Below are 20,747 nucleotides of genomic sequence, written 5' to 3'. Positions count from 1 at the left end.
CTTAATCTTTGAGATACACTGCAAGACTGCACATTCTATTTAAGGACTAGTGTTCTAACCATATTTTTAAAACCATTTTTTCCAGTATATTCTCTTCAAGTCCATCACATCAGGATGGTGAAAGATAGAAGTAAATCTACTCCTCCCTAGCCAAATACTTCCAACCAGTGACTCTGCTTTAACTCAGATCAATAATGATAATTCTACGACCAGCTAGTGTACTAAATGGGACATAATTCTCTAGCAGCTGTGAATCTACTTATCTCCAGATAGCTTGACAAACCGATGCCTGTGTGGGTTAGCAATCTGTACAAGTAACAGTAGACCAGTGTACAGTGATCCAAGAATATAAGAATCAAAGAACTAGAAATACAGCTGGGCCAGTCAACCTTTTGTACCACCTCTGCTCATTAGTAAAACCTCGGCACCACTTTCTTGTACTAAACCTGTATCCTTTGGTTCCTTAGATATGCTGAACTCCCTAAAATAAGGTGCATGTTTTGTATCTGATGCTACATACGGCGATAGTGCTGCGACTGTTTTTTATATTGTACCTGTACTTCTGTACATGACAGCAAACTAGACTTTAACTCTAAATAACCAACAATCTATCAACTTCAGTCTTGAATATTTTCAATGATTTAGCCTCCACAGTTCTCAAGTAGAAAAATTCTAAAGCCTCAGGGCCCTCTGAGGATGAAATTTCATATCAATTCCATTCTGAAGATTATTTATTTCATAACGTCTTACTTTAAGACTTTGACAATTGATTCTAAATACCGCGTTCAAGGGAATTATCATCCTTGCAGCTCACCCGTCAAGTCCAGAAAGACCTTCGCATGTTTGAATTAGACCATCTTTGACCATCTCTTATTATTTCGAAGTATGAGCTTGGTCTGCTTAATCTCTCCCAACACGACAATTTACCCTCAACCTCAGATTTTTCTGGTGAATTCCCCCACACACACACCAGTCACAAGCTGTTGGGTAGGGCGACTATATCTAGCAGCAGTCTCACCAGAATCCTCTACAATTTCAGGAAGATATCTGGTCACTGGTGCTAAGATCCTCTTGTAATAAAGGCCATCGGACTGTTTGCCTTCCTGATATACCTGCAGAGATTTATAAACAAGATCATCTTGGTCCCTCTTAACACCATGCAGTCTCTCACGATTCAAAAAAAACTCCACTTTTAGAAAAGTTGGTGAGCTCAATTTTTGTCCATTTAACATACGTTATTCTTGTCCATTGGATCTGGATGTAATGTTCATTGTGTCTAATTCTTCCTGGTGTGTGGTGCTGAATGTAGAAGATATTGTGTGTTGATGCAAGATACAGAGAATGACTTTATCTGATAGTGCAAGACTGTGAGAGTGTGTTTGCTCCTTTGGTGATGCTTTGATTGTACACCCAGTGGCCATTTTATTAGGTACATCTGCTTGTTGATGCAAATATCTAATCAGCCAACCATATGGCAGCAACTTAATGCATAAAAACACGTAGACTTGCACAAGAGGTTCAGTTGTTGTTCAGACCAAATATCAGAATGGGGAAGAAATGTGATCCAAGTGACAGTGACTGTAGAATAATCCTGGTGCCAGACAGGGCGGTTTGAGAATCTCAGAATCTGCTGGTCAGCTGCGATTTTCATGCACAACCGTCTCTAGAGTTTACAGAGAATGGTGTGAAAAACAAAAAACTTCCAGTGAGCAATAGTTTTCTGGTCAAAAATGCCTTGTTAATGAGAGAAGTCAGAGGAGAATAGCCAGACTGGTTCAAGCTGACAGGAAGGTGCCTGTAACTCAAATAACCACGTGTTACAACAGGGACGTGCAGAAGGGCATCTCTGAATGCACAACACTTTGAACATTGAAGTGAATGGGATACGGCAGAAGATCCATGAACATACACTCTGTGGCCACACTACTGGGTACAGGAGGTACCTAATAAACTGACCATTGAGTGTAAGTGTCAATACATAGTGTAGAGGGTGGCTGTTAATGCTTGGTGTAGATTAGGGTGGCTGGTTTCCATGTGTAGAGAGTGAATTTATAAGTTAGTGCTGAGTACAGAGTGATTCATAAGTTGATGCTGATTACAGAGTGATTCATTGGCTGAATGCAGGTGATGACTGTGTCTTTATTCATGGTGTATGATTTTTGTTCTAGGAGTGATTTTGTCTGTGGCAGCTGGGTATGTGGGTGATCTTAGTTCCGTGTGTGATTAGCTGTGTTGAAGTTGGTTGCAGACTGATTATTTATGCTTGTGATGTAGATTTTAAGAGCTAATGCTAATTATGGAGGTAACAATGAGGAGTGGTTCTATGTAAGGTTGCAGGGTATAGGGAATGGTCTTACGCATTGGTGTAGAGTATGTAGAGGTTGTTTGGACTTGATAGTAACAAGACAATGCATTGCGTACTCTGGTGGTGCCTGGTGCATGACTGGCCTTACTGGTGCAATCTCGGGACCAGTTGTGTGCTTTAATACCAGAAGAACTATGTGATTACGTGTGCAATGCAGCTGTAAGGGGAGACTTTGTGTTTTGCTTCTGGGGATGATTGAGTGTATTGGTGCCAGATATCTGGTTGACTGTTTTTGGTAAGGCCTCCAGGGTTGTTTGTGTTGGAGTAATTTTTAAAAAAATGTTTCATTCCAAATGAGGTTATTCACAAGGCTTGGAGCCGCATTGAGGATGGTGGATCAGTCACGATGACATGCCAGAGCAGACTCGATGGGCCAAATGGCCCAATCTGCTCCCATATCTTTTGGTGGCTACTGATGGTGCTTATTTGGTTCAACAGTGGTTGACTGCAGGTATGAGGAATCTCCAGTAATCAACTACTCCTGGTTCTTAGTAGAGCTTGATGAGCAGATTTCCCCATTGTTGAATATTATTCCTATTTTTCATTTGTTACGCAGAAATATAATGTATTTTGGAGTGAACCTGATTATAGTGGGCAGTTTTATTTGTCACGCCTGGCAAAAATATACACACTCACCTCCTTCACCCAGTACCACAACCATACACAAAGCAGAAGTACATTATTTACATTCTGCACCGATATGCAAAGCTGTTCCCCGTAGCCAGCTCAAGCACACAAAATTAACTATGCACATTGTTCCAACAGAATGTCAGCCACTACCCACAGCACTAACACACAAAAATCCTGCCCAACAAAATGTGGCAATTTGATCAACCAATGAATCATTCCCTATACAGCACCAGCTCACAAAATCATTCTCTACACATGGACACCAACCAGTCCACCCCTGGCCAGGCAGCAACACATATCATCCCTCCACCTGACAACAACAAAAGAAAACAAGAGTAGACTTGGCATCACTCAAAATCGTCCAAACGTACTCTAAAACCTGGGCCTCTACAAGTTGATCCTCAGCTCGTCACCTGGAAACCAGCCTGTGCAGATTGGAAATAACATCTCCTCCTTGCTGAGAATCAACACTAAGCACTAAACGATGTGTGCTTAGTCCACTGCTCTACTCTCAACTGTGTGACTAGGCACAACTCTAATGCCATCTGTAAATATGCTGGCGACACAACTATTGTTGGCAGAATTCCAGATGGTGATGAGGCGGCGAACAGGAGCAGGACCGACCAACTGGTTGAGCGTTGTCACAGCAACAGTCTTGCCCTCAATGTCAGGAAGACCAGAGAATTGACAGTGGACTTCAGGAGGGGTAAGTCAGGGGAATACACACCAGTCCTCATTGAAGGATTAGAAGCCGAAATTGAGCGGTTTCAATTTCCTGGGTGTCAACATCTCTGAGATCTATCCTGGGCCCAGTACATTGATGTAATTACAAAGAAGGCACAACAGCGGCTAGGTTTCATTTGAAGCTTGAGGAGAGTTGGTACGTCACCAAAGATACTCACAAATTTCTACAGCTGTACCGTGGAGAGCTTTCTAACTGGTTACATCACTGTCTGGTATGGAGAAAGAGAGGAAAAAAAAATTGGGAAAAGCTGCAGAAAGTTGTCAACTCAGCCAGCTCCACCACAGCACTAGCCTCCCCAATGTCAAGGACACCTCAAAAGGCAGCATCCAACATTAAGGACCACCCACTCCAATCGTCCAGGACATGGCCTCTTCTTATTGCTGCCATCAAGGAGGAGGTACAGAAGCCTGAAGACACACAGTCAACGTTTCAGGTACAGGTTCTTCCCTTCCACCACCAGGTTTATATATATATTTAACTCCTGCTTCGGCTCGCAACTTAATATAGGGGCTGATAGCCCCCCAGCCCGGTCAAAGCTAAGAAATCTCATTTGGGTGGATGCTGCGCAATGTGTCCCCTGTTACAAATCAATACCACGAAATAACAAACAGTACACAATATGCGATTAAACGATTGAACTTTATCATTCTTAATTTGACTATATGGTTAATAAAGAAAACAAAATAAAAAAGACAAATGGCCCATTCTCATGAAACCGGAAGTCCATGAGCCAGTTCTCATTGGGAGATCGGAGGTGGAGAGGATCAGCAACTTGAAATTCCTCTGTGGTGTCATTTCAGAGGATCTGCCCTGGGTTCAGCACTCAAGTGCCATTACAAAGAAAGCATAGCAGTGCCTCTACTTCCTTGGTAGCTTGCAAAGACTGAGCATGGAAAATCCTACAAAAAATTACTGGATGTGGCCAGTTCATCACAGGTAAAGCCCTGTGCCCCACTGAGCACATCTACATGGAGTGCTGTCACAGGAAGGCAATATCCATCATCAAGGACCCCCACCACATTAGTTGACCCTAACCTCAATCCTCCGATCGTCGCCACCCAGTGGACCCTCGCCCCAAGTCTACTTCATCCAGCAGTCCACCAACTCTCTCCATTAGTGTCATCTCTCCCCGGCAAAAGACTGGAAAAACTCTCTTCCAGACTCACAAGAAAGAACAACATTCCAAAAGCCCGTTATCCCTAGTCATAACACAAACATTGCTGCTACAGAGAAACCATTACATTAGCAGTGAAACAGTACAGCCTGAGATCTATATATATGGAGATACATACACACTATGTATATATATGTGTGTGTGTATATATATATATACACACATACACACACATACATACACACACACACACACACACACAAATACACACACACTTCTTTTGTAATTTAGTTTTAATTATAATGTATTGCAATGTACAGCATCCGCAAAACAACAAATTTTATGACATATGCTGGTGATATTAAACCTGATTCTGATTCTAACTGGCTTTCCTGTAAACAGGAAGTGTTTGCAATCATCCAATTCAAGCTTGCATCCTAGAGGAGTCCACATCCTGAGCAGAACACTATTACGGAAGAGTACACATGAATTAACGCTTCACCCTGGAGGAATATTTAGGTCTCTGGATGACAGAAATGGAAAAATAAAAGAATAGGTATTATGATTTCTGAATTTGCAAGGAAAATGTATTACAAAAAGAGGAAATGGGGTGGGGATAGAAGCATGCACTAGGGAGGGATAGAGGGAAAGGTTCCTTCACAATGCTGAATGTGCAGGGGTGATGCATCCTATATTGGCATTACATTGAGGTTAGGGTCAACTAATGTGGTAGGGGTCCTTGATGATGGATATTGCTTTCTTGTGACAGCGCTCCATGGGTGGAGCACAGGGCTTTACCTGTGATGAACTGGGCCATATCCAGTACTTTTTGTAGGTTTTTCCGTACAAGGGTATTGGTGTTTCTATACCAGACCATGGTGCAGCCTATCAGTATACTCTACACCACATATCTAGAGACGTTTGTTGAAGTTTTAGATATCATGCTCAATCTTTGCAAGCTACCGAGGAAGTAGAGGCACTGCCTTGCTTTCTTCGTAATGGCACTTGCGCGCTGGACCCAAGGCAGATCCTCTGAAATGATAACACAGGAATTTCAAGTTGCTGATCCTCTCCACCTCCATTCTCCCAATGGGAACTGGCTCATGGACTTCCGGTTTCTTCCCCCTGAAGTCGATAATCATCTCCTTGGTTTTACTGACATTGAGAGGTTGGTGTTGGCAGCACCAATCAGCCAGATTTTCAATTTCCCTCCTACATGCACAACTCTGCACAATCAAACCCTACACACAATGACAACATGCACACAAACAAAATCAAAATTAGCCTCAACAACGTGGGCGGGAAAACAAACCATCTCGTGCTTCCACTATGCTCTTCTTCAACCTCACAAGTTCCCTTAGAGTGCCCTTGTGGGAAAACTACTCTAATGCATGCAGAACACGAACCACCTCCTGTCAAGGAAAGCCTACACAGATCAAGGCCATGATATCACCTCAGCCCTTAGAAATAAAACAATAAAGCTTGTAGAATTACGTGGCATGTGCACAATACCAGAGCATGCTTTGATGACTTTGGAAAAAAAGCAAACCAGCAGCAAATCATTGCTACATAACTCATTCACCATTCAGAATGGAGTTCTTCATCTGCCACATTTGACAGTTTATATTTCAGTGAATCACTAGCTCTAGACATGTATCTATCATATAATGTGTTTGTGCCTGTTCGATTTATCATTTCCACTGACAGATTATTCAAGCAGGAAAAAAACTATTTTCACAGCTCTATATAACATTTCTTTGCCCCCCCCCCACTTATAAATATGGAATCCTCACTTGTTTATTCCACTGGAAGAGAGCTTTCTCCAGTTCTGCCCCACCTCATTCAACAGCGAATATTGGTCTTGCCACAACACACCAATGAAGGCAAGATCATTTCACATCAACCATTACTGAACGGGGAAAGGATATATTACTCCACGATCCCCAAGCTGAAATCACCAGACATTGTGTCTCCTTTATTCAAGTTGCATTGTCTGTAGCCATCTTTAAACTTTAATGAATAGTCGTAAAATTAATCCAAAGTGTTGGCAAAGCCTGGGAAGATTAATGGAGTGCAAATTGTAAAAAGGATTAGATTTCTTTAAAAGCAACATAAGTGAATGAAATCCTTTCTTTTTTCCTATCATAATTCAAAGATCTCTCTTCAACTGGCCAATTATTTGCAAAACTCGTTTTCATTTATAGAGTCAGAGGAAAGTACAGAACAGAAACAGGCCCTTCGGGCCATCTAGTCCATGCTGAACCATTTAAACTGCCTACTCCCATCGATCTGTGGTCCATACCGCCACCATCCATGCACCTATCCAGACTTCTCTTTAAATGTTGAAATCGAGCTTGCATGCACCACTTGCACTGGCAGCTCATTCCATGCTCTCACAACCCTCTGAGTGAAGACATTTCCCCTCATGTTCCCCTTAAACTTTTCAGCTTTCACCCTTGACCCATGATCTCTAGTTCTAGTCCCAACCAATGCCAGTGGAAAAAGCCTGCTTGCATTTACCCTATCTGTACTCCTCATAAATTTTGTATATCTCTCTCAAATCATCCCTCAATCTTTTGAGGTGAACTTGATGTACATCTGGTCTCACACCATTTCCTAACATGGCCACTGGGTCAGTGAGAGAACAAGCATTCAGAACCTGAGGCATGATCAAACCAATTTTTGCTGGCCACCACTTGCCTCCTGCTTCTTTACAGAACGATATCCAGCTTCCTTCACAGTTTACTCTGATTAGCCTCCCTGACAAAGCACAAGTTAGATTCCGTAACTTCTCCCTCAAGGAAAATAATTGCACTGTATTTTTTTTTTGTCAGTACAAAATGAAATTATACAGCCACATTTACTTAACTTAGAGCCAACAATAAAAATTAATGGAAAGTAGATTACTAAACCCCAATTATTCTGAGTATTCCGTGGTGCGTATCATCAAGAAGGTCTTAGCATAACGGAGAGTGAATGTTTCCATCCCAATGTAATGGAGAAAATATAGTTTACACAGGAAATATATCTTCCTGGTATGTACAGAATGTATTATTCATCTGGCAGGCTCTATAAAGCCATCTGCACAACACTGCCGGCTGTACAATGCTCAGTTACTGAGGTGTACTCTGGTTCCAAGGCGCATCCTTCCAATGTTGTTATAAAGTCACTGGGATAGTTGATTTCAATTCATGTTAAAAGAAATTTGCTAGCACCTCCAATGATCCACAGGGGCACTGTGTAAATGGAGTTCCACATTGAAATGGAGCTGAAACATTACCCTTCTTCCAATTTTCTCCTCTGCTGGTGGCGTAGACTCCTTGTCTTACAGTTCAACAAGGTAGTGGTGCTTGCATATCAAGTGCAAGTCAAAGCTTATCTAATAACGGAGAAGTTCAGAGGCAAACACAATCCTGTGCATTTCAACGTGCACATATTTGCAATTCCAGTAGGGGTCATTGTGTGCTGTTGAGCCGGACTTAGTTTTAGTTCCTTTGTGCTTTAGCAGTGATTTTGGACTGTACCTGCCAGAGTGAACTCAAGCAATGGCAGACTGTGACCAGGAGACTACCTGCGTTCAGTTCACCACCCCTGACTCAGAGTCAGAGCTCAAACGAAAGTGCTGGAAAGTGGAGTGGAGCACATGTCAATTATGGGAGCAGGTGTTACAGTAACCAGCTGGAAACTTCCTTCGCATGTCGGTGGGCTAAGGCAAAAAACTCTAGCAATTTGAAGTGGGCTGCTGATTAAAATTAAAACGGTGAGCAGATTACTTGACAGGGAAAGTTGAATTGTATACAGAAAATTATGGGTTTCCTCCCTGGTTATTTTGTGACAACAAATCACTTGCCTGATTTATTATATGTAAGAAAATGCTGGAACATAATAAAGTATTAACATTATATATTTTATACATATATACACACACACACACACACACACACACACACACACTCTATTACTGCCTTCATACCTAACAGTCTATATGTAGTATTACAGGTCACAATTTACTACTTATCACCGGTAAATAGATTGTTAAAACTTGACAATTGTACCAATTGTACCAGCCAGAACTGTGTATTAATGTGTGGTAAATGGCTCCATTTGTAGAACAAGCTGATCTGCAGCTGCTCAGCAATAAAATCACTATCCATCTACTAATGGTCTCAATCAATGTTTCAGTGTGTTTTGTAATGACATAGGAGATTTTGAGTTGATTAAAGCACAGATAACAATCCCTTTCCTCCTCACAAGCATAGAGCTCTCTGGAACAATTTTTACAGTTAAAATGAAATCTTTCTCTCGCTCTCTCGCTATCTGCTGGAATCACTCCAGCCTCGGTCTAATGTCACAATCGTGTAAAATGAAATCTCTTTCTGTTATGTGATGTGAAGCCACATGGAAACACTTGGCAGAACATAATGCTGGCAGTTAGTGGAGCTAAGATAAAGATTGCTGGCAGTGAGATAAGCAATTCAAGAAGACAACTTAAACTGGAAAAAAACTCCTTAAGAACAGATATGCAACAGACGATTTAAATTTATCCTTTTTTAAAAAAAAGCGCGTACTCAGAGGGGCAGTATACACTGCATCACTTGAGAGCCCATAAGTAGATCAACAGAACGAAGACCATCATCATCGACCTCGAGGGATAGCCACGAGGAGAGATACACTGCAATAACACTGCTAAGGATCCTAGTATCAAGGATCCGATTGTGGACGCAGGTTCAATTCCCAGTCCAGCTGGTATCCATTTTAAGCCATGTGCAGCATTGGGTCACTGTGCTAAAGGGAATGTTGAGTCCGAGCAAGGATGTACTGCAAATCAGACCTTGGTCCTGTCAGGTGCTTCTCACAACTGTATCCAACAAGGGGAGGATTTATACAGAGGCATCTTGTCTCCAGAGTCACATGAAAGAAGAGGCACTTACCACATTATCAAAATAAAATAAAAGATCTGCAAGTAGCAGTATGATGCAATTTCACACTAATGGTAATACACAGAAATTATCTGGGCTTCATCACTGTGTTTTCTGTCAATAAACTGTGAAGGGACCCCAAACTTGCATCTGGTGTACAAGTCAACTCTTGCATTTGACCAACTGGCATATGTCTAAACACAATTAGTGGAATCTCTTAAGTAACTACATCTCTAACAAAAGTACATTCTGTGCTATTAATATTTAGAGACAAAGGCATTAAATGACTGTTGACTTACCATAAATGTGAACATACAGCCCAAGACTAACAATATGGAAAGACACCACAAAACCACTTTGACACTTCTATTATAGTGCATGAAATTCATCATCAAGGCATATTGTTTAAATGCATACAGCTGATTCAAGCATCAAATTGCCTCCTGTTATTTGTGTTGTCAGTGCTCGCCACATTAACTATTGTCAGCGCTTTATTTGATTTCACTTGGCAGCGTGATAAACCTAATACTTTTTACGTATTAACTGCAAAATAAAACAACTTCCCCTCACTTGTCGGACAACACAGGTAGGTAGGCAATACTCTGTACTCTGATTAAAGGCTACAACTGGTGTTGATCATTTACGAAGAGGAATATAAATCAGATCAGGCAACTCCTGGAACTAGAGAATGCTCATGTAGATACAGCCACTGGCTTTGCTTCCTTCATGTACAAATTTATGAAATAAAAATGCGAAGTTCCATGCAAGAATCATTCAATTCACAGACATGTCTTAAACATAGGTCAGAAATCCTTTGACATTGTATTATTTTACAGAATGCCTCGAATCGATGAAATTTGTTCTTTAAATGATTAAGCCACATTAACTGCATCAACAGACTCATTTGCAAATCAATTAGCTCATTAAAAAAAGAACAAACTTCCATTTATGTAGTGCCTCTCACAACCTCAAGATGTCCCAAAGCATGTTTTACAGCCAACTCAATACTTTTGATTTTAGATACTGTTGTAACGATGGGAATTACTAAACTAACTCTGCACATAATTTTCATGGAAATGTATTTTCTCAGCAGGACAGAAACTAAATTCTTCTGCAATATACACCTAAGGCAATAAAAAGTCTTACTCTGCCTTCAGATGCTGATAGAGAGGAACAATGTTAATCCAGCAAAATTTGCCTTCTTACTCTGATAGTATTAGACAGCATCTGGCTTTACTGAAGGCTTTACTAATCCCTAATCAACACTTCTGACTGTGTTGCTCACCCACTGAGTTGCAAACAATGAAATGGACATATTCATAATTCATATATTTTTAAAACTATTCAAATATTAATAACATTTCAAGGTAAAGTAGTCTGTAAAAACAAATTGAAGCTCATATTGAAAGGATGATTCTAAAATTCCACTTTGCCAGAGGATGTCAAGTAAAAGTACACATTCGGCATCCGATTCAAGATCGCCTTGTGCAGATTAAAATAATACCTGCCGAAAGTCTGCTCTTAATTCAATTTTTCTGAGCTATCAACTTAAGGTATTGGCAATGAGATATTTTGTGACCCATCTACATTGCAATGCATATCAATAACTAGACTGGATGGACCAGGATTTCTGCTTGGAAGAAGTTAGGTCAGATGGAATGTGACCCTTCTTTGTTCATCACTGTTCTGTTCAAAGACTGATCAAAATCAACCTGAGAATCATTTTGATTTGATCATAGTTAAAACTGCCCAAACTGCCAGCTACACAGAACAAACCAATCTCTATTCTGCAAATTATCCCATTGATCTGAATAGAAAATTTAAATACTGGGCGTAATTACAGGGTTGCTTTGGATTCGGAGACTCCAGGCAAGAATAGTTTACTTAGCAAATAGTCATATGCCACAAGGAATTTATTAACAATGGGACCAAGCTCATTCACACATTGCAGCAGTTGGAAATACTCAGTACAAATGAACATTTGATCCAAAAGGCAGCCTTTTATGTTGGCAGAAAACAGTTGGATAGCACAATGATTGCTCAAATGTAGGGGTGATGTTAGAAATGGTGTTTTGTGGTGAAGTATTCAGACCATCACACAAACAAGTATTAATGCCGTATTAGAGCAGATCACTGCTATAATCACAAATAACTCCCAGTTCTTCCTACAATGTTTTGATATCAGACTAATTATGTATGTTATCCACAGGATATTCCCTTAGCAATAGCAAAATTGTCAAGTCTTGATAACACGAAACTGATCACTGAGCACATCCTATGGACTCACTTTCAAGGACTCTGGAACTCATGTTCTCAGTGTTATTTATTTACTTTTTTAAAAAATTTTGTATGTCTACACAGCATGTTTCCTTTGCACTTTTGTTGCTTGTCAGTCTTTGTGTGCAGTTTTTCATTAATTCTATTGTATTTCTTTGTTCTGCTGTGAATGCCTGCAAGAAAATTAATCTCAGGGTAGTATTTGGTGACATATATATACTTTGATAACTTTACTGTGAACTTTGACAATAAGACAACTTTTGGGATATCCAAGAATTAGCACATGAGTATCTGCAATTTTATTTGGGACAGAGATAAATGATGTTTGCCCTGATACACAATACTCATCAGTTCCCAAGACTGCTCATGACTGTGCTTCAAGAAGGAAAACCTTAGCCTTAACCATAAGGCTTGAAACCCAGCATTACAGGTAAATGTACCTATAGGCTGAAAGCAAATATTACATTTAATCAGTCTGCTTGAATCTTTTGTTAATACGCTTGCTGTATGAATTATTTCTGAATCTAGCGTTATTTCCCACTTCCAATTTCCATTCTTGTAGCAGCTTCAATGCAATGAAATAAGATAGAACTCAGTTTAAATCGCAATGGACCATTCGACACGACACTGAATTGAATCATATGCTCAACTTCTGGAATGAGATTTACACTCACAATCAACAATCCAAGAGAGTGTGATCCCACAAAGTGAGCCAATTTCACTAATCTGTATACAGTTCAAAACACTATCCTCAAGTACAGCAAAATTTACAATATCTTTAACCATTTTGAATATCTTTTCATAAACAGAGAAGATTCTGCAGATGCAGTAAAACACACAAAATGCTGGAGGAACTCAGCAAGTCAGGCAGCCTCTATGGAGATGAATAAATAGCCGACATTTCAGGTTAAGACCGAAAATCTTTTATTTCATTCTGCATTTGCATGTTATCACTGCAGATTAGATGCCAATCTGAATAACTGAAATGCTAGTTAACAGCGGCACTTTACAGCTTGACATTTTGGAACACCTCCCCTGAAGAGTGATTAATTAATATTGCAGAAATCTAATATATTCAAATAGTGTGAAACAATAAGCAATGAAATAATTCACTGCTTCTTCAACTGTAGCTCCTTCACACGCAAGTTCCGCAATGTAAGAGGGCAAAGGGAACGAGTACACAGGAATGCCTACAAGTTCCCATCCCAATCACACCCCATCTGTCACTTCATCACTACAGTACTTAATTCCTGTGACCTGACAGCACTGTGGGAGTGCATTCATCTCAAGGACAAGAGCAGTTCAAGCAGACTTCACACCACCTTCTCAAGGGTACCTTCCCTGTCTGAATCAACAAAAGTCATTGTCAGCTGACAATGTCCCCCATCAAAATTACATTTAAATGCTACAATAAGTTTTCACACAGGGGAAAAAATGGAATCAGCACTAGCAGTATTTCTCTATCTTCTTATCTTGTTAAATCAATTCACAATAGGTGAAGAACTCTGCTGAGAAACGCCATCAAAATGAATATGACCCCTGCTTGGTGGAGGGAATTTATGGGCAGAAGAACCTGAAATAGCACTGTAGATAGACATTTGTCAAACACTCTTTTTTTAAAATGGAACTTCATCTTGTTTTACAATATGTGGCATCCAGGGGACTTTCTATTCCTTAAATGAAGATGTGCACTGAGCATTTGAGTTATGAGTTCTTGCAAGTCAAATAATCTCAATATCTTCCTGCTTGAGTTGTGTCTTTTACAGTAAGAATGTAGACATTTGAACAGCAACAAAATGTATTATGGTGATGAAATGTATTTAAGATCACAGCAAATCTTTTAATCACAACATGAAGAAATGATATCAAGGTTGGGAATGTAACATTATAAAGAAAATGACATTATTACCCACAGGTAAATATCAAGCCAGGATAAATATAACTGCAACTACAGCACAGCACAATAAGCCATTAAAGACTTCAGATAATTCTACAAAGTGCTAAAGTGAAGCTATAGAATTGTTGATGTTAATCTGAATTGTGGTTTCTATGACATCAATTCATACATTCTCACACACATAGCAAAGTGTACAATTGTATACATTACCAATGTATTAATAATAGGGACTAACAACCTAACAAAACAAAATGCTGCATCTAAAACTGGGGCAGTACAAAGAATTTCCCCATCTGCAACATTTTAAAATACAAATGTACATGTGTGGTGGTCAGTGATCCCTGGCATTCCACATTAACTACTGGCAATGTTATGTTAACAATACAAACCCCAGATTACAGCAGACAGCAAAACAATGAGAATTTACAATTGGTCCTCCAAACATTACACGGGTCAAAACTCCTTCGTTTTGCATAGATGGGTAAAGCACAACTCAAATAATTGAATTTATATCCACGTCTTTGCCTGCATTCAGTACATTATTGACTGGCTAGCAAATCTGTGCATAACAACGTGTTACACTAAATTACTGGATCTGTTCTCTGCAGGGCTGCTTTTGATCAATGCCTCAGCTACACCCTTCAAATATTTAGTTGCATTTTCAGCCAAGCATGTAAATTCTAGATTTTTCATGGATGCTGATTTTTTTTAAATCACAGTGAACACCATACCAGAGGAAAAAATGCATCCCAAGTCAGGAGAAGGTTTAACATCTCTACACTGTGCTGCTATTACTGGAAGGTTGCGTGCCCATTAACTCTGAATAAATTACACTAAAAAGGGACAGTCAATTCTCACCAAAAATAACAGCAATTTCTGATATACTTAGAAATAAAAAAATGAATTTAAATACAAATTGCTTTTTCTCACTATAGTAAAGTCCTCTTATGGTGTGCCCGTGTTTTTTTCCCTGATCTTGTTGTGGGAGGTAGTTGATAGCTATGCAGTTTACTGCATTTCTGTTAACAACACCTTATTAAACAATATAACAGCTCATTATAAAATCACCCTCCCTTTTATGTTAGGCAATATGAATTCTCTCTGAGATATGTTTTAATATGTTGGCTGGCATAAGTGTAATCCATGTTATTACAAACTAACTACGCATATGTTGCAATCAAAAGAGCTGATACTTTATTTTTTTATATTTAGAGCTACAACACACTAGCTGGCCCTCTGGCTCAACATGCTAGCCAGCCCTCTGCCACCCAATTACACCAATTGTATATCTTCAATACATACTGAAAAAAAATCAACTTTTCAAAGGATTGGATCTGCAATCTGGAAGAACATTTTTCACTGCTTAACCCATCTGCCCAATTAATAAAGTGCAAGTGAATTCTTGATCATGCCTAGACCAAGTGACTGAAGGCTTCAACTTTACGAACTCTTTAATGACACATTATTAATAATACAAGGACCAACAATTTAAAAATCGCCACAGCAGAACTCTTGACCAATAATGACGGTTTTCAAAGAGGAACACAATACTTAAAATAATTTTTATCCAAAAGTTGATTGGTTTTATGCAGACTGCTACAAACACTGAATTTACATTTTGATAATCGGGAGCATTGCAGAAGAATGGTCATGGTACAAAAGCTGTCAAGGAAGGACACTGCATTACAATTAGATTTTATTACAGCCTCTTTATACTTCGGTAAATTAAAATGCTTTAGTTTATAAGTACTTATTTACATTTAAAATAACACAATTAAATATCCTAGCAGAGTGCACAAAACCATGACAATGGTTTAACCTCGTTAAAGAACTTGGTAATTAACCAAGTAAGACTGACTCATTAAGAGTTTTAAGTTGATTCCTCAGAGCAAGACTGTTTGAAATCTTTTTCCCTATACCTTAAGTTTATTTAAGCTGTTCAGTCAACAGAAAGATAAAATAACATTTTATTCACTCAATTATTCCAGAGGGGTGAGATCTAGTAATGCCCAACAGATACTTAAAAAGTCAGCTAATTTTAGTAAAGGATCATTGTCTATTAACTGTAATAACGCCATTACAGAAACTTATTAATCGGTTCCGTAATTGCAGTGAAAATTAGGCAGCTCCAGTAAAGTACAATCTACATCAGCAAAACAAGCTACATCATCAAATCAGTGGCTTGGACACTAACGGACTTCACTGTCATATCAACTAATCAATTATTTTCTAATCATTTATTTCACTTACTATGATTCCAATACTGATCAAATTAATCAATGTAATTCTGAACAGTCTGCCAGGTTTTCACTGTGCATCTGACATTCAACAGGAAATCCCATAAATAAAATGAGAGAGAACACAGCTTTTGCAGTGACAAAAATGTATTACACCTAGACATCATCCACGCACAAAACTGCACTGGGAGTCTGGAAAGTGAGGACACTTCGGCAACCAATATCTGCATATTTAATTACTACAGTTAAAATAACTTTCTATGCATTGTACAAATCAAATATGTCCATAGTTTCTTTCTCGCTCCTTAAGGAAACGCAACTAACACAAGCAATAAGAACAATAATTAGATCAATTCATTGCAATGTAATGTTGCAAAACAATGTTAAAATGAAACAGTTCATACAATATGCGTGTCACTCCTTCTTAAAAGAGCACAATGGCAACTAAAAATCCACCTTAGGTTTCACACCATAACCTCAATACAAGTTACCTTATCACTTACACAAGGTTGGAAATAAAATGAAAGTCTGCCATATGTTATTCTGAGCAAATATCCATTTCTTCCTATAGATGTCACTGACAAGGTCTGATGGTTTAAAAAGTTATGCTTTATTTTTGGAGAGGAGAAACATGTAATTTGGATGGCATGTAAACAATGCATATAAAAGTGATAATAGACAGCATCACAAGCAATAACTCAGCTTATTTCTACACTGGATCTATGATACTGCAGTGCAGAAGCACTAGAACACATGAACTAATTTATAAATAAAACTTCTGGAAATGCTCAAAGGTGTTATGTTCCACTTCCAGCACAAATATATTAACGTTACAGAGAAGGAAAGAAAATTCCATTCCTCTTTTGTAATAAAAGTATTAAAAATCAGTTCATAATTTGATCCAAAAGCATAAAAAATACATTTAAATGAAAAAAGCACCAAATACAAAGGATAAACAATCAATACTTGTCATTTTGGAGACTTAAGTAATAACTTAAGTGGCATTTCATTCTCTAGTTCTGGATTAAGCAAACATCTCTGAAAGGAGACTAGTTACTTTGTTTCTCCGTGTTACTGGTGGAGGGGAATCCACCCAATTCTGGATAAATGGTGCTGACCCTACTGAAAGAGAAGTCACCCAACCACAGTTTACTGTAGATTACTGAAGATTCTGGCAACACTAATAGCTTTTTTCACCAAATGCAAGATCTTCACATCCACAATGCAAGTTCTCCTGAGCATGCTTCCAGATGCTCTCTCCCCTGTCAATATTCAGTAATATAATTTCATAATCACAATCCAATGCAATTTTATTAATCAAATAAAAGGTATCATACTCTGTTCCTCTCATTGAGATAATCTTCTTTTGCATCCTTTCTAGCACTGTTGACCTCCAAATCAGTGCAGATACATTACTTGGTGGCTTTTCAACCTTCTCAGTCACTACTCATTTTTAACCAACTGTAGTCTATAGGAAAGTGACTGAACAATATTAATTTGGCAAATTACAATGGAGGGGCCTATTTATCAGTGACACATAGGTTAAAGAGAAACAAGAATATTAACCAGCTTCACTCTTTATACCCACTACTAAATATCAACACTACTTTCATATATTAAAATGTTTCAGACTTCGAATATGGGGTGCAAAGTGAATTAGGGGTAGAAAGAGTCCATAGAACATCCTAACCAAAAACTCTTAAGCTTTCCATGATAGCAGAGAGAATAGTTCAATTACACAACCAAAAGTAAAATTAATCATTTACAACATATGATAATGAAGGGTCATTGTGGGCTTTATTTCAAAAACTGAGCCGCATCCAAAACTCTCGTCTCAAGGAGGTAATAATTTGCATAATCCAACCGTGGCTTACCTCCAATGCCTCCAATGTCACAAAACTGGCTATTCCAAATCCATCAATGAGATCTTCTTCTCCTGAAGTCGAATCTTTCCTCCGTCGTCTTGGAGGTCTAGGTCGGGATGTGGCTGGATTTTTGTTGCTGCCCTCTCGCTCAGATCCCGATGAGGACAGTGTGCTGACGGCCCTCGAACTGCCTCCACCACCGCCACCTCCTCCCGCCTTTGCCTTCCTGTCTCGGTTTCTCTGAGCTCTGGATCGCCTACTCCGGCGAAGCCCACTGCACCGCGGGCCATCCATTGCACACCCACGAATTCCCCACAGAAAGGTGACGGCTAAAATATATTCTCCCTCAATAAAATCAACAATAGCAATTCCACAAAGCCCAGCCAAAGCACTTTGCAGGAGACGATGGCTAAAGATGCACGTCGCCTGTGTATTAATAAATCACCGGGACAGAAATCCGCAAGAGAAGAATCCGTTTATAACTTGGATGGAGAAATTATTCCAATATTCCCATAATAATTCCAAGCGAGCCGACCATCCGGACAGAAAATGACAAAATTCCAAGTAAAATTGACAAGAAAATCCCCAGGTGAAATTGACCAAATTCTCAAGTGAAATTGACCAGGTCTCCACAGTACGGACTGACGTTGATTCTATAATAACACTTTTTTCCCCAGATGAGACACCGACTTGTTTTTTTTAATTCCCCCAATAGTTTCAGCAGCAGTAATCTCCCGGAATCCACAATAACCACGACCACAATTTGGTCCTTCCTAAAAATTAAAAATAAAATCATACACTTGCAAAATGCTCTTTTCTTCCACTTGTAGCGACCGGAAAATAACTAGAAATCCTGGCTGATTTCATGTCCCTCCCATCATTTCTGCATTTTAACCAGTTACGAAAAAAAAGGTGCTTAGTAGCAAATCGCTGTTTCATCCACACCTTTTCTGTCTTTCCACACTCACTATCTCTCATCAATCTCTCTCGCACACATGCACTGTCTCTTTCCCTCTCTCTCCCTCTTTCTGGCTGTGTCTGTCTGTGCCCCCTTCTTCCTTTCTCCTTCCCTCCCTCTCTCTCCCCCTATCTCCCTCTCTCTCTGACTTCTCTTTGTCTGGAATAAAATTCACGCACCGTCCATCCCACCACAGTAGATTCCAGCTCTAGCCATCAGACTGAAGACTTTCGGAGCTGACGGGTTTTTTTGTGTGTATTCTTCTCCAAATTCCGATCAAATGCAAGGAAGGGGATGAAAGAATCCTAATCGAGGGAAGGAGGGAGATGAATAAGAATGGAGAGAAGGGGGAAAAATCCTTTGGAAAGAATGGAGCTTTCCCCAGTCAGTAATACACAGATCCACAGCCCTTTCAGCGCAGGGATAACAACTTACGCCAGTTCCGCTCATGTGTACTTCCTCACCAGGAAATAGTCCAGTCGTTTTTACACGGGGAATTTTTGGGGAGGAGACTTTAAAATAATCCAGCCGGTTAACGTTGAGCCCATCTCGGGTAGCGCGGTCTCCGAGCTCCGGAGCACAGCCATGTTTACAAACAGCCCGGTATCTTAACGACGGATCGTTCATTACGTTGCACTCTGCATCCCTCTCTTGCTCGTGTTTCTCAAGTTCTGATGAAGTGAGGCAACAAACCAGCAGACGCCGAAAGATCAGGGAAAATTGGCACCAGTATCTGTAACAACAAAGATAACACCGACGTGTATGTTCCTTTTGGAGAAGCGCGGTGAAACGGTTCGCGTTTCTGCGCACCGTGCATTGTTAATTAATAGGCTTTGCATTTTTAAAACATATTGCAAAGATCGACGAAACTGCAAGTGTGTCGAAGTTGGAGCGATGGTTCAGTGTGCACGGTTTGGGCGACTGAAAGGTGTCGGTGTACACTTATCCCTTTTTTTATAAGTTTATTGCAAGTTAAGTATTAAGATAAGGTCATCTTTTGTTTGGTAAAGTGAAACAAAAGGTGGACCTTACCCTTGTGACGTGATGGGATCAGGGTATAACGGACCTGTGCCATCAGCGCGGGATCCATATCAGTGGAGTGTGAGGAACTCAAGCTTGGTGTGGGATAGAAACTCTGTCTCGGTCATCCCGCTCCGAGACAAAAGTTTTTGAACTGGCCGATGTTCGGCGTCAAACATTGTCCCATGTTGGGGAATCACTACACTCAAATCAAACCAATCCCCAAGTCACCTGCTGGCGATTCTAATGAAGGGCAGATTGATGTACTGTACTGGTCGAGAGTGAAAATCGATATAGTCGGGTCATTTTATATTAATAAATATTTTCATCCGTACTGAGCATGACTCAACAATGTTGGTATTAAAATCTGTATAATTGCTATGGAATGTTTAGTAGTAGGAGCGCAGTAAACCTGGAATTGCTTTCATTTCGAATTAATAAATATTTTTTCGCCTGTTTTACCAATTTGTGAGACCCGAACTAAGTTCTGATCAAGTATGGCCAGATTATTCTTTCATATTATATGTGCTTGGGTTTTGCAACTTTACTGGTATTTTCAGTTTCCTTCATAATTTGGAGGTATTATTTTTAAATTATGATAGTTTGCTTTTGAAGGACATCAACTATCCAAGGTATTGATTCCTCATTTTATACTGATCGAATTTAAACAAGGCAAAAGTAACAACGTTGCTATTTCCCCATCGACTCTTGAAACGACCG

The 20,747-nt window shown here is 39.5% G+C and overlaps 1 protein-coding gene across 10 annotated transcripts in view; it reads right to left on the bottom strand.

The window, feature by feature from the left end:
• auts2a (activator of transcription and developmental regulator AUTS2 a) overlaps positions 1 to 19,850 on the bottom strand; it is a 1,205,197-nt gene extending 1,185,347 nt beyond the window's left edge. For 8 of the 10 annotated variants that reach the window (XM_063031893.1, XM_063031900.1, XM_063031897.1 and 5 more), the window contains exons 1-2: positions 19,187 to 19,407; positions 18,059 to 18,822 (exon numbers count right to left, since the gene is read on the bottom strand). In XM_063031893.1, the coding sequence (XP_062887963.1) occupies positions 18,059 to 18,343 (285 nt within the window). In that variant the 5' untranslated portion in view covers positions 18,344 to 18,822; positions 19,187 to 19,407. Of the gene's footprint in view, positions 1 to 18,058; positions 18,823 to 19,186; positions 19,408 to 19,442 lie in introns of those variants that run through there. The other 2 variants (XM_063031894.1, XM_063031901.1) reach the window with 2 other exon arrangements.
• Positions 19,851 to 20,747: the final 897 nt, after the last annotated feature.

The sequence above is a fragment of the Mobula hypostoma genome, chromosome 23 (genome assembly GCF_963921235.1).
Source record: "Mobula hypostoma chromosome 23, sMobHyp1.1, whole genome shotgun sequence".
Lineage (NCBI taxonomy): Eukaryota > Metazoa > Chordata > Chondrichthyes > Myliobatiformes > Myliobatidae > Mobula > Mobula hypostoma.
The sequence above is the reverse complement of the archived record's forward strand: the minus strand, read 5'-3'. Positions and strand labels throughout refer to the sequence as shown.